The sequence below is a fragment of the Coregonus lavaretus genome, assembly GCF_964263955.1.
Source record: "Coregonus lavaretus genome assembly, contig: HAP1_SCAFFOLD_2708, whole genome shotgun sequence".
NCBI classification, from domain to species: domain Eukaryota; kingdom Metazoa; phylum Chordata; class Actinopteri; order Salmoniformes; family Salmonidae; genus Coregonus; species Coregonus lavaretus.
In genome coordinates this window covers 677-16,526 of record NW_028161625.1, presented here as the reverse complement: position 1 = coordinate 16,526, position 15,850 = coordinate 677, and the positions used below count along the sequence as shown (strand labels likewise).

Below are 15,850 nucleotides of genomic sequence, written 5' to 3'. Positions count from 1 at the left end.
TAGAAAATAATAAATGTTTTGACATGAAAGCACAGCCAGATGTTTTGACTTGACAGTGTGTCTCTATACCTCAGTCTCTGAAGACACCCAGCAATGGTTAGGATTATTAGAGAAGCTTTTCCTGCTGAAAGGCAGTTTCATTTCATCTGGTTGCAGAAAACAATTCATTGGATATGTTCATAACCCCGTCCACCTATAATATGTGGGGGGTTTCTGTCTGACTAAGAAGAGATACAAAGAACTCTGATTATAAAACGTCTTCTCTTTTTAGTCCTAGATATGGCTAGGGTTAGGGTTACTGCTGAATGTAGTAACTCTAACCCTGACCCTAGGCCTAACAGTAATACCCTACACTGTAATGTAAAGTATTACCTCATTCTCAATGATCAGTCAATACATACAGTATTCATTTAAACTACAGTATATTGTATCAATATCAACCCCCCCCCCCCCCCATTACAACCACTTATTAATTATTATAGACACTTATAATCAGTGTTATAACACATAAGTGTATTATAAGGCATTATGAAAATAATTATAATATGTACTTCATAGGAACTGTTACCCTTTATATATTCTAACAACTCATATTTGTTAGATTTATTCCAAATGAAGGGCCCTAACCTAGAAACTAAAATATTTGTCTCCCTCTCCATGTTGAACGCAGTTCTCTCTCTATCCCTCCCTCCCTCCCTCCCTCCCTCCCTCTAACCTCACCTATCTGGCAGATCCAGAAAGTCCTCGCCCTCCCAAAAACTCACTTCTGAGGAAACAAAACTGATCTGAGTCTCTGTGTCGTCTGTCTGTGTGAGAGTGAACAACCATCCAAATGGCTCAGCAGGGAGTTCTGCTGGACCAGGAACAGTTCTGTTGTTCTGTCTGTCTGGATCTACTGAAGGAGCCGGTCACTACTGCCTGTGGACACAGTTACTGTAGGCGCTGTATTGAGGACTGCTGGGATCAGGATGTTCTGAAAGGGGTCTATAGCTGTCCTCAGTGCAGAGAGACCTTCACTCCAAGGCCTAATCTGAGGAAAAATACCATTTTGGCTGAGATGGTGGAGAAACTGAAGGAGAGAGGACTCCAGGCTGCTCCCCCTCCTGCTCTGTGCTATGCTGGACCTGGAGATGTGGCGTGTGATTTCTGCACTGGGACCAGAAAGCAGAAAGCCCTCATGTCCTGTCTGGTGTGTCTGGCCTCTTACTGTGAGACTCACCTCCAACCTCACTATGAATTTCCTCCTTTGAAGAAGCACAAGCTGGTCAAAGCCACCGCACAACTACAGGAGAAGATCTGCTCTCATCATGACAAACTGCTGGAGGTTTACTGTCGTACCGATCAGCAGTGTATCTGTCTGCTGTGTGTGATGGATGAACATAAAGGCCATGAAACAGTGTCAGCTGCAGCAGAGAGGACTGAGAAACAGGTAAGACCAGAACTACTTGTTGGTGACTGTCTGATAAACAAATAATAATTACAGTAGGAACTAAGGCTGTTTGAATATGAGATCATTCAAATGAAATCAATCCTCAGCAGAACAAATATGAACACAAACCTTGATTATATAGATGTGTTAACCCAGAGTCTCCAAATGTATCACCATTTTCTAAAGTCAAACACCATTGTAATTCGTTATCAAACACCCAATCAGCTCCCCTGTTTTGTGCACTGTTAAAACTATAATCTTTCACATAACAATATAATAATATAATTTCACACAGACACTTCCTCAACATATTAATCCCTATCTTCTATGGGCCCTATGTCCCATTACTATACTATTGATCTAGTGGACAAATAAAGCTTGATAGCTCATTGAAGAGTGATTCTCCACAGAGGCAGCTGGGGATGAGTCAGCAGAAGGTCCAGCAGAGATTCCAGGAGAGAGATAATGAGCTGAAGGAGCTCCAACAGGCTGTGGAGTCTCTCAAGGTGAGTATTGTTGACCAGAGGAGACACACCATTTCACTTCTCTCCTCCAGTCAGAGAGAGAGAGAGAGGGGCCCGTCTCCAATCCCACTGGCTCCACTGTTGGGAACAGGCTGTCTGGACCCCTTTCAGAGAATAGACTGCTTAATGTAACCGGCGGGATATGAACCCGGGTCTACTGAGGAGAGAAACCAACATCTTGACTGTTTCACCAAGAGGTCATTCCCCATTAGGCTGACACTGATTTTGATGTTGCAAGAGGGGTTACCTCATCACATAACCTTGAGTAACCATGAAAGACTCAAGTCCCCTATACATTAAAATGGAGCTCTCTCTCCATTTAATTCAAAGGGCTTTATTGGCATGGGAAACATATATGTTTACATTGTGAAAGCAAATGAAATAGATAATAAACAATCAGAAATGAAAAGTAAACATTACACTCACAAAAGTTTCAAAGTAATAGAGACATTTCACATTATAACTCAAGTGCAAACAGAGTGAGCCATTCGCCAGAGTGAGATCTGGAGGTGAAATGGAAATGAATGAGGGAGAGTTAAGTGAGGTAGAAGGTGTGGTGAAGAGCTCAGAACCAGAGCCTGGCATCAATGGACATGATAAAGAAGAATCTGGTGCAGTAGGAGTTACATTGTAGGAGAAAGTGGATCCATTCCTTTTGGCAGATCCATTTGTGATTTCAGGGTGGGTGGGAAAGGAGTTGGGTGCAGTTGAATCAGTGAAGGTAACCTGTAGTGGACTTGTGATATTTGTTTGTGTTTCTTCTGACCAGAGGGAGTGGGCGCTCCGTGTCACGCAACTTGGGTCAAGATCTGTTTCGTGCTTTGCTCTTAGGAACAGGGCACCATTGAAAGGAGTGATTTCTGGGGTAGCGTTAAGTGTAGAAGTGGAGCAATTCAGGTTGAAGACTGCTGGTGTTTGTGATTCCCGCCATTTGGTGCAACACAGACCCGGTGGTGAGCGTGGTGAAACAGAGGAGTCACTGTCAGTCCTTTTGAGTTTTGAGTCTTTACCCAACAAAGTCATGGTAGGATATATCAGTTATCCTGTTAGAGCTTTTGTGGCGAATCCACTGCTTTGTTTGATTACTGGTGTACAGTTTATGGAACAGAGGTAAAGACTTGGCTTCAGAAGCTGGACAGAATCCAGTATATAGCTTTAAGGATATGTATGTGGCAGAAGAGATGGTACTCTGAGCACAAGGGCCGGCATTTATATGAATAGTTTACAGTTTTACAGAAAGGTCGATGGACCAAGATTCAAAAGTCAGATTAGGAAGGAAGATGTGGTGTTTACTCGATTGCGCTTAGGACATTGTACATTGAACTCGTCATTACATCTGGTTGGCAAGCATGTGAATGGTTTGTGTCTGGAGTGTATGGTCGATGAAACGGTGGAGCATGTGTTGTTATATTGTTGTAAGTATGTTGAAGAGTGGGTAAGATTGAAGTTTAGGGTCATTGAGGTTGGACGGGGTTGGGGGGGTTTGGAAGGGATTTTGGGGATGGGGGAGGGTCTATTAGAAGTTAGTAGGGCTCTTCTTTATTTTCTCAGAAGTACTGAGTTAGGTAGGAGGATTTAGAAATGTTGGAAACCGTGATTGACCACACACTCCAGCACAGTAGGTGGCGGCATGCACCTTTAACGTTGGTTTGTGGACCGACATTATATCATAGAAGAAGAAGTTGTTGTTGTGAGAGATTTGTGGTTCGTGAGGAGGGCTACTATTCTTTTTTCTTTTGGTTCTTGCGTATTTTCTGAATGTATTTTCTGATGGTGGAGGGTTTGTTTATTGGTTTCCACTGTTTATCGTTTAGAGTTGAGGGGGGAGTAGGGGTAGTTTGTTAGGGCGGCGTGATGGCCTCAACCGAGTGGAGAAGAAACGCTGTCGCTTCGGGTCCGTTCCGGAGAAAGGTGTGGAGGAAGTTTTGCTCATGGTCGGCGAACAGGTTGGAGCGGAACATCTGGACTCTGCATCCAGAATGAACAAGGCGGTGGTTGTGTTAATGAAAAAGGTTTGTCTTGTTGTGAGGGGTGTGTTGGTGCAGATGTCGCCTCTTTCGATAAGAGTTGTGGTGGCTAATCTGCCTCCGTTTATTGGTTACGAACAGACCGCAAGTAGTTGGTTAGTTTTGGTAAATTTGCAAGTGGTTTCCGTGTGCTCTCGGCTGGGTGCCAAGCGGAATCCGTTAAACATGTCTCTTTTCGTAGACAAGTGTTTGTTTCTTAACAAACTTCAAGGTTACACAGGGGAGGGTTGGAACACAGGGTTTGCTAGCACAGATAGTTTTGGGTGTTTCTAGTGTGGGGATCATCAGTTATAGGCTACAAGCAGCAATATGATTGATAGGTAGGACAGGTATTGAACCCAAATAATCCCTACTCAGATGCGCTAACCTCAACCCTAGTAAACATGCATTATAAAAACCTTCTATATAAAATGATCTCATATTGGGAGTAAATAGCCTCTGAATAGAAAAGAAAAAACAGCCCACCAATAAATGACATAATGCAACCTTGGCGGTTAGCATATTTACCTCAACATGCCCCTCGCTTGCCTGAGAAGGCAGAGTGCTCGATGCTGGTTGATGAATTTGACAATTAATGTACTAGGAAAATACGTTTTTGTCGACCAGAGGTGACTGAATTAATGTTTAGGCGTATTGATAATCATTATAGTAATGAAGTATAATTTAAAAACATGACCATAAAAACAGGTAATAATAAACATGACTCATCATTATATTACTTCACAGTAATGTGTTTTCAGTCCTTCCTCTTGCGTTAGCAGTGTGGAAAGGGACAGTAAAAAGCTCAGGCAGGAGGAGTTTTCCCTGTGAGGTGGAGTGGTGGTGTATCCAGGGAGAGAACTCCTGAGTGGCGCAGTGGTCTAAGGCACTGCATCGCAGTGCTAACTGTGCCACTAGATCCTGGTTCGAATCCAGGCTCTGTCGCAGCCGGCCGTGACCGGGAGACTCATGGGCGGCGCACAATTGGCCCAGCGTCGTCCAGGGTAGGGGAGGGAATGGCCGGCAATTATTAAGCAACTGCAGTAGTACTAAATAAAGTATTTTTCCTTACTAATCCGTACTAAAATAGTGATTACTCAGAATTGCAAATAAATGGCAGGGGTACCAGGAGGGAGGAGAGTACATTTTTTACATTTTAGTCATTTAGCAGATGCTCTTATCCAGAGCGACTTACAGTTAGTGAGTGCATACATTTTCATACTGTCCCCCCCATGGGAAACGAACCCACAACCCTGGCGTTGCAAGCGCCATGCTCTACCAACTGAGCTACACGGTAGTAGTGCATGGCCAAGTGGTGGTGCGCAGGCCGTGGAGAAAGCGGTGGTGGGGAGGGTTGCAGCTGGGCTACATGAGCTGAGGCAGGTTTCTGTAGTAACAGAGACTCCGGTAGGCGAAGGCTTGGTGGGCTCATCCCAGGAAATATTGCCTGTCATTGGGGAAGAGGCTCTGATCAGGGGGGAAGTGCAGGGGGGCAGAGACTGGGGAGGAGGAGGACGGTACCGTGCCAATGGAGGAGGAGGAAGAGGGGGGAGGTGAGTCTGCGGGAGCGGAGGACAAGGCGTCTCGTTTTCAGACGGCTCATTGGATCCAGAGCTGACAGCCAGTCAGGCTGAGGGCCCAGTATATAAGGAGATTTCACGGTTAGACTTCCTTAACATGAACGGCGGCAAAGACTGGGGGAATATGTAAACCAAAAACATTTAAATGCCATGGCAGATATCTTAGTGCAGGGGTGGCAAAATAGGTGTGTAAGGGTAGGTTGTTAGTGTTTAGAGCCCAAATAATGACCTTGTCTTTGCTTTCATAAATGTGTCTGCACCTGGTCCTCTGTAGCTCAGCTGGTAGAGCACGGCGCTTGTAACGCCAGGGTAGTGGGTTCGATCCCCGGGACCACCCATACACAAAAAAAAAAAAATATATATATATATATGCACGCATGACTGTAAGTCGCTTTGGATAAAAGCGTCTGCAAAATGGCACATTATATTATATTATAGTACAGGGCTCAGTTCTCTGTTTCACCAGAGGGGTTGGAAAAACAGAGTGGGGAAACCAAGAAAATCCCTTGTTTTACGTTTGTCTGATGGGCGGGTAACTTCTGTTGTGGGGAGATGAGGGAGCCTGATGGGTGGGTAACTTCTGTTGTGGGGAGATGAGGGAGCCTGATGGGTGGGTAACTTCTGTTGTGGGGAGATGAGGGACCCTGATGGGTGGGTAACTTCTGTTGTGGGGAGATGAGGGAGCCTGATGGGTGGGTAACTTCTGTTGTGGGGAGATGAGGGAGCCTGATGGGTGGGTAACTTCTGTTGTGGGGAGATGAGGGAGCCTGATGGGTGGGTAACTTCTGTTGTGGGGAGATGAGGGAGCCTGATGGGTGGGTAACTTCTGTTGTGGGGGAGATGAGGGAGCCTGATGGGTGGGTAACTTCTGTTGTGGGGAGATGAGGGAGCCTGATGGGTGGGTAACTTCTGTTGTGGGGGAGATGAGGGAGCCTGATGGGTGGGTAACTTCTGTTGTGGGGAGATGAGGGAGCCTGATGGGTGGGTAACTTCTGTTGTGGGGAGATGAGGGAGCCTGATGGGTGGGTAACTTCTGTTGTGGGGAGATGAGGGAGCCTGATGGGTGGGTAACTTCTGTTGTGTGGGAGATGAGGGAGCCTGATGGGTGGGTAACTTCTGTTGTGGGGAGATGAGGGAGCCTGATGGGTGGGTAACTTCTGTTGTGGGGAGATGAGGGAGCCTGCTGTTTTAAACTCTAATGATCGGCTATGAAAAGCCAACTGAGATTTATTCCTGATTATTATTTGACCATGCTTGTCACTTATGAACATTTTTGAACATCTTGGCATGGTTCTGTTATAATCTCCACCCGGCACAGCCAGAAGAGGACTGGCCACCCCTCATAGCCTGGTTCCTCTCTAGGTTTCTTCCTAGGTTTTGCCTTTCTAGGGAGTTTTTCCTAGCCACCGTGCTTCTACACCTGCATTACTAGCTGTTTGGGGTTTTAGGCTGGGTTTCTGTACAGCACTTCGAGATATTAGCTGATGTAAGAAGGGCTATATAAAATAAAATTGATTGATTGATTGATGGGTGGGTAACTTCTGTTGTGGGGAGATGAGGGAGCCTGATGGGTGGGTAACTTCTGTTGTGGGGAGATGAGGGAGCCTGATGGGTGGGTAACTTCTGTTGTGGGGGAGATGAGGGAGCCTGATGGGTGGGTAACTTCTGTTGTGGGGAGATGAGGGAGCCTGATGGGTGGGTAACTTCTGTAGTGGGGAGATGAGGGAGCCTGATGGGTGGGTAACTTCTGTTGTGGGGGAGATGAGGGAGCCTGATGGGTGGGTAACTTCTGTTGTGGGGAGATGAGGGAGCCTGATGGGTGGGTAACTTCTGTTGTGGGGAGATGAGGGAGCCTGATGGGTGGGTAACTTCTGTTGTGGGGAGATGAGGGAGCCTGATGGGTGGGTAACTTCTGTTGTGGGGGAGAGGAGGGAGCCTGATGGGTGGGTAACTTCTGTTGTGGGGGAGAGGAGGGAGCCTGATGGGTGGGTAACTTCTGTTGTGGGGAGATGAGGGAGCCTGATGGGTGGGTAACTTCTGTTGTGGGGAGATGAGGGAGCCTGATGGGTGGGTAACTTCTGTTGTGGGGGAGATGAGGGAGCCTGATGGGTGGGTAACTTCTGTTGTGGGGGAGAGGAGGGAGCCTGATGGGTGGGTAACTTCTGTTGTGGGGAGATGAGGGAGCCTGATGGGTGGGTAACTTCTGTTGTGGGGAGATGAGGGAGCCTGATGGGTGGGTAACTTCTGTTGTGGGGAGATGAGGGAGCCTGATGGGTGGGTAACTTCTGTTGTGGGGGAGATGAGGGAGCCTGATGGGTGGGTAACTTCTGTTGTGGGGAGATGAGGGAGCCTGATGGGTGGGTAACTTCTGTTGTGGGGAGATGAGGGAGCCTGATGGGTGGGTAACTTCTGTTGTGGGGAGATGAGGGAGCCTGATGGGTGGGTAACTTCTGTTGTGGGGGAGATGAGGGAGCCTGATGGGTGGGTAACTTCTGTTGTGGGGAGATGAGGGAGCCTGATGGGTGGGTAACTTCTGTTGTGGGGGAGATGAGGGAGCCTGATGGGTGGGTAACTTCTGTTGTGGGGAGATGAGGGAGCCTGATGGGTGGGTAACTTCTGTTGTGGGGGAGATGAGGGAGCCTGATGGGTGGGTAACTTCTGTTGTGGGGAGATGAGGGAGCCTGATGGGTGGGTAACTTCTGTTGTGGGGGAGAGGATGGAGCCTGATGGGTGGGTAACTTCTGTTGTGGGGAGATGAGGGAGCCTGATGGGTGGGTAACTTCTGTTGTGGGGAGATGAGGGAGCCTGATGGGTGGGTAACTTCTGTTGTGGGGAGATGAGGGAGCCTGATGGGTGGGTAACTTCTGTTGTGGGGGAGATGAGGGAGCCTGATGGGTGGGTAACTTCTGTTGTGGGGAGATGAGGGAGCCTGATGGGTGGGTAACTTCTGTTGTGGGGAGATGAGGGAGCCTGATGGGTGGGTAACTTCTGTTGTGGGGGAGATGAGGGAGCCTGATGGGTGGGTAACTTCTGTTGTGGGGAGATGAGGCTGTGGAGTTGTACTCTGATTTATAGAGGGCAGAACTCTGTGGTCCTCTGTAGCTCAATTGGTAGAGCATGGCGCTTGTAATGCCAGGGTAGTGGGTTCGATCCCCGGGACCACCCATATGTAAAAATGTATGCACATGACTGTAAGTCGCTTTGGATAAAAGCGTCTGCTAAATGGCATATTATTATTATTATTATTATTATCCTGGGTGTTCTCAGGTTCTGCTCACAGACCTTTCCAAACTCTCTCTGTCACAGATAAATCATTTCCCTGGCCTTTCACAAACTCTCAGCTGCTGTCTCTCAGACGGTCTGCCTGTGGATTATTATAAAAAGTTCTGGGGAATTATTGGACAGGACGTGTGTTGTGTGAGTGCGTCGGGGTCGGGGAGCTGTCGCTAAACTGTAGACGGGAGGCTTTGACTCTCCTGCCCAAAATAGGGATTTGAGCGACTTAAAGAACTGGAGGCCTGTGGCATTGCTCTGTTTGGACTATAAGGTCTTTACCAAGGTCCTCGCTAACAGACTGAAGTCCAACCTGGAGTCTATTGTACACAAGGACCAAACGTACTGTGGACCAGGACGCTCAAACACAGACAATCTGTTCATAATCAGGAGAAAGCCTTTGATAGGGTGGACCATGAATATCTGTTCAATGTGTAGTTTTGGTTGTGGGGAGAATTTTGTGGCCTGTGTTCAAATGTTGTACGCTTGGGGCTTCATGTATGGTCAAGGTGTGGGGAGGGCTCAGTAGGCCAGTCTGGGTAGGGAGGGGCATTCACCAGGGACAGTTCCATCGTTCTGACTCAAAGCGGAGCAGAGGCCACTGTACCCTACGGAGGTGGGCTGGAGGGAACCAGCATGTGCTCTGTTGAGGAGGGCTGGTGGTTTGGGGCTGGATCAGCAGCTCTTCATTAACATTTAACATTTAAGTCATTTAGCAGATGCTCTTATCCAGAGCGACTTACAAATTAGTGCATTCAACTTAGGATAGCCAGTGGGACAACTACATCTCGATCACAATAAGTACATTTCTTTAAACAAGTCAGTGCTAGCAGGTGAAATAAGTCAGGTGTTAGTTTAGACAAAAGACAGTGGTAGTAAAGGGGGGGGGGGGGTAGAAGGATAACTATTATACTATTGCAGGTATTCCTTAAAGAGGTGGGGTTTCAAGTGTCTCCGGAAGGTGGTCAGTGACTCCGCTGTCCTGGCGTCGTGGGGGAGCTTGTTCCACCATTGGGGTGCCAGAGCAGCGAATAGCTTTGACTGGGCTGAGCGGGAACTGTGCTTCCGTAGAGGTAGGGGGGCCAGCAGGCCAGAGGTGGATGAACGTAGTGCCCTCGTTTGGGTGTAGGGTCTGATCAGAGCCTGAAGGTAAGGAGGTGCCGATCCCCTCACAGCTCCGTTGGCAAGCACCATGGTTTTGTAGTAGATGCGAGCTTCAACTGGAAGCCTGTGGAGTGTGCGGAGGAGCGGGGTGACATGAGAGAACTTGGGAAGGTTGAACACCAGACGGGCTGCAGCGTTCTGGATAAGTTGTAGGGGTTTAATGGCACAGGCAGGGAGCCCAGCCAACAGCGAGTTGCAGTAATCCAGACGGGAGATGACAAGTGCCTGGATTAGGACCTGTGCCGCTTTCTGTGTAAGGTAGGGTCGTACCCTGCAAATGTTGTAGAGCATGAACCTGCAGGATCGGGTCACCGCTTTGATGTTGGCAGAGAATGACAGGGTGTTGTCCAGGGTCACGCCAAGGTTCTTTGCACTCTGGGAGGAGGACACAATGGAGTTGTCAACTGTGATGGCGAGATCATGGAGCGGGCAGTCCTTCCCCGGGAGGAAGAGCAGCTCCGTCTTGCCGAGGTTCAGCTTGAGGTGGGGATCCGACATCCATACTGATATGTCTGCCAGACATGCAGAGATGCGATTCGCCACCTGCTTATCAGAAGGGGGAAAAGAGAAAAATAATTGTGTGTCGTCTGCGTAGCAATGATAGGAGAGACCATGCGGCCGGAGAGACTCAATACAGCAGGGGTCTCTGATTTCTATGCTGCAGTACTGAGGGCTGGAGCAGCCTGAGGAGGGGCCACCACCGTTTCCACCACTGCAAGGGACAGCAGAGACTGGGGACTGGCAGGAGAGTCTGGAGGACTTACTGACTTTTAACACTCTGAGCTTAGTGGGAGTGAAGGGGCATCAGTGGCAGGGGGTTGTGGGGGCTGAGAGCATGGCAGGGTATAGGTGGAGGGGCTCTATAAGTTCCCAGTGCTGGAAAGGTCAGGGGTCGTCCAGTGGAGGGTATTACATGGAGCCCTGGACACCAATAGCTGGTTGGCTCGGGTTGACCTCGGAGTTGGGGAGGGGTGTCCGTTTTCTGCAATGACAGATTGTTCATCATGTTTTTTCTGTGTTGCCAGGGTAATGCCATTACTGTTGACGCCTTAGGGTTGAGTTTGAGTTGTACAAAATGATCAACAGTGTGGAGATTTTTCAGGAGGTATGGGGGCTCAGGGGGGCTGTCTGTACGGCTGGAGAGGAGGGGTTGGATGGACGGTTGGAATGTGGTGCTGGTTGGTGTATTGTACTGTGGTGTTGGGTACTGGATAATGTGATTGTGTGGAGGTTGTGGTGGCATGCAATGTGTTTTTAGGAGGGGGTGTTAGTGTAATGAGGATGGCTCATTAAAGTAAGACAAGTCAGTCTCTCTCTCTCTCTCTTAACAGCGCTCTGCACAGGCAGCAGTGGAGGACAGTGATAAGATCTTTACTGAGCTGATCCGCTCCATTGAGAGAAGGCGCTCTGAGGTGAAGGAGCTGATCAGAGACCAAGAGAAGGCTCAAGTGAGTCAAGCTGAAGGACTCCTGGAGCAACTGGAGCAGGAGATAGCTGAGCTGAGGAAGAGAAGCACTGAGCTGGAGCAGCTCTCACACACAGAGGATCACATCCATTTCCTCCAGGTAACTCAACTGCCTTGATACATGTGATATGAAATTAAAACTCTCAATCATTTGGTTCTGCTCCCTCTCACTCTCTCTCTCTCTCTCTCTCTCTCCCCCTCTCTCTCTCTCTCTCTCTCTCTCTCTCTCTCTCTCTCTCTCTCTCTCTCTCTCTCTCCAGAGTTATCAGTCTCTCTCCGGTACCAGTGTATCTTCAGACTTACCCAGCATCGTTGTCCGTCCTCTTCAGTACTTTGGAGATGTGAGTAAGACTGTGTCTGAACTGAGAGAGAAACTAGAAGACGTCCTTAAAGGAGAATGGACCAAGATCTCCACTACAGGTGTGTTGAAAATAATAAGAACATCAACTTTAGACCATTGAAAGTTCCCTACTAGTCATATACATGTGGAATATGGTATGATGATAACATTCCCTCTCTCTGTGAATGTGTTTGTGTGTCTGTAGTGAATATAGTGGATGTTGTACTGCCTCCAGAGCCCAAGACCAGAGAACAGTTCTTACAATGTGAGTCTCTTTATTCTGAAGTAACTAACAGTCTCTTTTTACTGACACTCCTAACAATCCCTCTAGAAATATATAGCAATAGTAGATCTAATCAAAGACTGGGTATCTATCTGACTCCTCATATTTCTCTGATTTGATCTCTGCTGTGCTCTAATCAAAGACAGGGTAGATACAGTATCTGACTTCACTTATTGTTCTAACTCCCCTCATTGGTCTCTGCTCTGCTCTTCTCCCAGATTCCTGTCAGCTCACACAGGACCCAAACACAGCACACACACTCCTCTCTCTGTCTAAAGGGAACAGAAAGGTGACACGTACAGGCCAAGTCCAACCATATCCTGATCATCCAGACAGATTCACATACTACTATCAGGTTCTGTGTAGAGAGGGTCTGTCTGGACGCTGTTACTGGGAGGTGGAGTGGAGTGGGGAGGATGTTGATACAGCAGTCTCATATAAAGACATCAGCAGAACAGAGACAGATGGTGCATTTGGATACAATAACAAGTCCTGGAGTTTAGTGTGCTCTAGTGGTGGTTATTGTTTCATACACAATAATGTTGGGACTGAAGTATCAGGCCCTCAGTCCTCCAGAGTAGGAGTGTACCTGGATCACAAGGCAGGTACTCTGTCCTTCTACAGTGTCTCTGACACAATGACCCTCCTCCACAGAGTCCAGACCACATTCACTCAGCCCCTCTATCCTGGGTTTTGGCTCAATGGTACTGCTGAGCTGGTTAAACTGTAGTAGGGTCCACATAGATACTAGTCATGCTGGTGTAGTCTATAGCTGAGCTGGTTAAACTGTAGTAGGGTCCACATAGATACTAGTCATGCTGGTGTAGTCTATAGCTGAGCTGGTTAAACTGTAGTAGGGTCCACATAGATACTAGTCATGCTGGTGTAGTCTATATCTGAGCTGGTTAAACTGTAGTAGGGTCCACATAGATACTAGTCATGCTGGTGTAGTCTATAGCTGAGCTGGTTAAACTGTAGTAGGGTCCACATAGATACTAGTCATGCTGGTGTAGTCTATAGCTGAGCTGGTTAAACTGTAGTAGGGTCCACATAGATACTAGTCATGCTGGTGTAGTCTATAGCTGAGCTGGTTAAACTGTAGTAGGGTCCACATAGATACTAGTCATGCTGGTGTAGTCTATAGCTGAGCTGGTTAAACGGTAGTAGGGTCCACATAGATACTAGTCATGCTGGTGTAGTCTATAGCTGAGCTGGTTAAACTGTAGTAGGGTCCACATAGATACTAGTCATGCTGGTGTAGTCTATAGCTGAGCTGGTTAAACTGTAGTAGGGTCCACATAGATACTAGTCATGCTGGTGTAGTCTATAGCTGAGCTGGTTAAACTGTAGTAGGGTCCACATAGATACTAGTCATGCTGGTGTAGTCTATAGCTGAGCTGGTTAAACTGTAGTAGGGTCCACATAGATACTAGTCATGCTGGTGTAGTCTATAGCTGAGCTGGTTAAACTGTAGTAGGGTCCACATAGATACTAGTCATGCTGGTGTAGTCTATAGCTGAGCTGGTTAAACTGTAGTAGGGTCCACATAGATACTAGTCATGCTAGTGTAGTCTATAGCTGAGCTGGTTAAACTGTAGTAGGGTCCACATAGATACTAGTCATGCTGGTGTAGTCTATAGCTGAGCTGGTTAAACTGTAGTAGGGTCCACATAGATACTAGTCATGCTGGTGTAGTCTATAGCTGAGCTGGTTAAACTGTAGTAGGGTCCACATAGATACTAGTCATGCTGGTGTAGTCTATAGCTGAGCTGGTTAAACTGTAGTAGGGTCCACATAGATACTAGTCATGCTGGTGTAGTCTATAGCTGAGCTGGTTAAACTGTAGTAGGGTCCACATAGATACTAGTCATGCTGGTGGTGATGGTCCCCAGATGTGATGATTCATTCTGCTCTGTTTTTATGTACAATGATTTGACTGATTTGATCTTCAGAAGATGTTATGAATTACAATTCAATGCATTCATATTTTTTGTAAGTGCAATGTTTTAATCTTATATATTCACATTATTCATGATGTATGCTGTTAATGTATGTTGGTTGTCATTCAGAACCATTGAAATGTTTTCCCAATTGGTTCTCTGTCTCAATGTCATTTTCCTCAGTATCATGGAACAGGTAGTGTTACTTACTTGCTAATTGAACTATATGGGCCGGTTTCCCGGACACAGATGAAGCCTAGTCCTAGACTAAAAAGCATGTTCAATGGAGATGTCCGGGAAACCGGCCCTAAGTTTGGCATCTTTTATTCTCCCATACTGCTCAGTCAAGCAACATTAAACCTGTCCAGCAGGTGGTGCTATTAACCAAACAATAAAAACAGCAGATATCTTGACTTGTCACTCAGTATATCAGTAATGTTCAGAAATGTACTTTAATATCATTGGAGATTGATGGTCTTTTTAATCCACTATCCAGAGTCAGGAACAGATGAAGTTAGGTCTGCTACTGTTCAGTTATTAAATATGATTCATGGTGATGGGAAATAAAAAATCCATCTAGTAGTAGTTTTCCTTTGCTATTTATTCCAAGGTGTGTCTTTAACTTGTAAATGGATTGTGTTGAAGCTGGCATGTGGTGTGGATGATAGAATAGAGTGAATAGAGGAGAGAAGAGAGGAGGAGAGGAGAAAATCATATAGAAGACAGATAAGATAGAGAGACAATTCATACACAGGGGAGTTACTGTCTCTGTCCCAAATCTCTCCCTGTTCCCTACGTAGTGCACTAGGCTTCTTCTGACCAGATCTATAGTAGTCTTCTAGATTTTACATGTTTTCTCCCTGTCGTTAGAAAATGACAATATGGTAATGACTTTAGTGGTTTCCTCCCCCTTTGGTTTTATTGGTTGTGTGTTATGTGTGTTGTTGTGTTAGGTTTTCCCCCTGTGTTCCTAATGGAAAATCCATTAACAATGAATCACAAACAAATTATATTCCAGTTGTGTTTAGACAACTTCATGGCTGACATCCCCCAGTTCTGTTAAGACCCATTGAACTGGGTCACATTCTAAATGGTCACTTGTATTGATAGTCCATACTGGGCCTAACTGGGGTTAACCATACTGGAGGGTTTCTTTCTGCACACATATTCCTCATCTCCAGAACTTTACCTGATGTCCCCTCTCTCTCTCTCTCTCTCTCTCTCTCTCTCTCTCTCTGTCTCTCTCTCTCTCTCTCTCTCTCTCTCTCTCTCTCTCTCTCTCTCTCTCTCTCTCTCTGTCTCCTCTCTCTCTCTCTGTCTCTGTCTCTGTCTCTGTCTCTGTCTCTGTCTCTGTCTCTGTCTCTGTCTCTCTCTCTCTCTCTCTCTCTCTCTCTCTCTCTCTCTCCTCTCTCTCTCTCTCTCTCTCTCTCTCTCTGTCTCTGTCTCTGTCTCTGTCTCTGTCTCTGTCTCTGAACGCATAACTTACCACGTGCCCGTAGCCAAACACGTCTTTAAATGACCAGTGGGGTCGAATCCGGGTGGGGGGGTGTGATAACTGCCTGAATGGAGGTGAAGCTTCACTTAATCTACTTTGAAGCAGAAAAAAAAAATATGAAAAATTATTTTTTCAAAAATATGAAAATGAAAAAAAAGAAGACATGGGGGCGTGCGGGACGCACTCGCTAAGCGGACCGGCACATTGAACGCGGGTCGGCGACTCCCCGCTTGCCAGGAGCCCTCCGAAAACGTGGACGGATCCTGCCGAGTAAGAAATGATACTCGGGAGGAGACAGAGAGAGGGAGAGGGGACTCTCTCCAATCCCACTGACCTCACTGTTGGGTACAT

The 15,850-nt window shown here is 46.9% G+C and overlaps 1 protein-coding gene across 2 annotated transcripts; it reads left to right on the top strand.

Annotated features, from left to right (window-relative positions):
• Positions 1-789: 789 nt before the first annotated feature.
• Positions 790-14,417, top strand: LOC311120315 (tripartite motif-containing protein 16-like; the record flags this gene model as incomplete). 2 transcript variants are annotated; one of them, XR_014612147.1, is made up of 7 exons in its annotated part: positions 790-1,429; positions 1,840-1,935; positions 11,308-11,541; positions 11,702-11,861; positions 11,987-12,046; positions 12,283-12,887; positions 13,631-14,417. XR_014612147.1 is itself a non-coding variant. In XM_084194937.1 (6 exons), the coding sequence occupies 6 exons, from the start codon at positions 833-835 to the stop codon at positions 12,792-12,794; spliced, it is 1,659 nt and encodes a 552-aa protein (XP_084051063.1). In that variant the 3' UTR covers positions 12,795-14,417. The 2 variants fall into 2 exon arrangements, 1 of the variants encoding a protein (XP_084051063.1); XM_084194937.1 differs by having other exon boundaries at positions 833-1,429; positions 12,283-14,417.
• Positions 14,418-15,850: the final 1,433 nt, after the last annotated feature.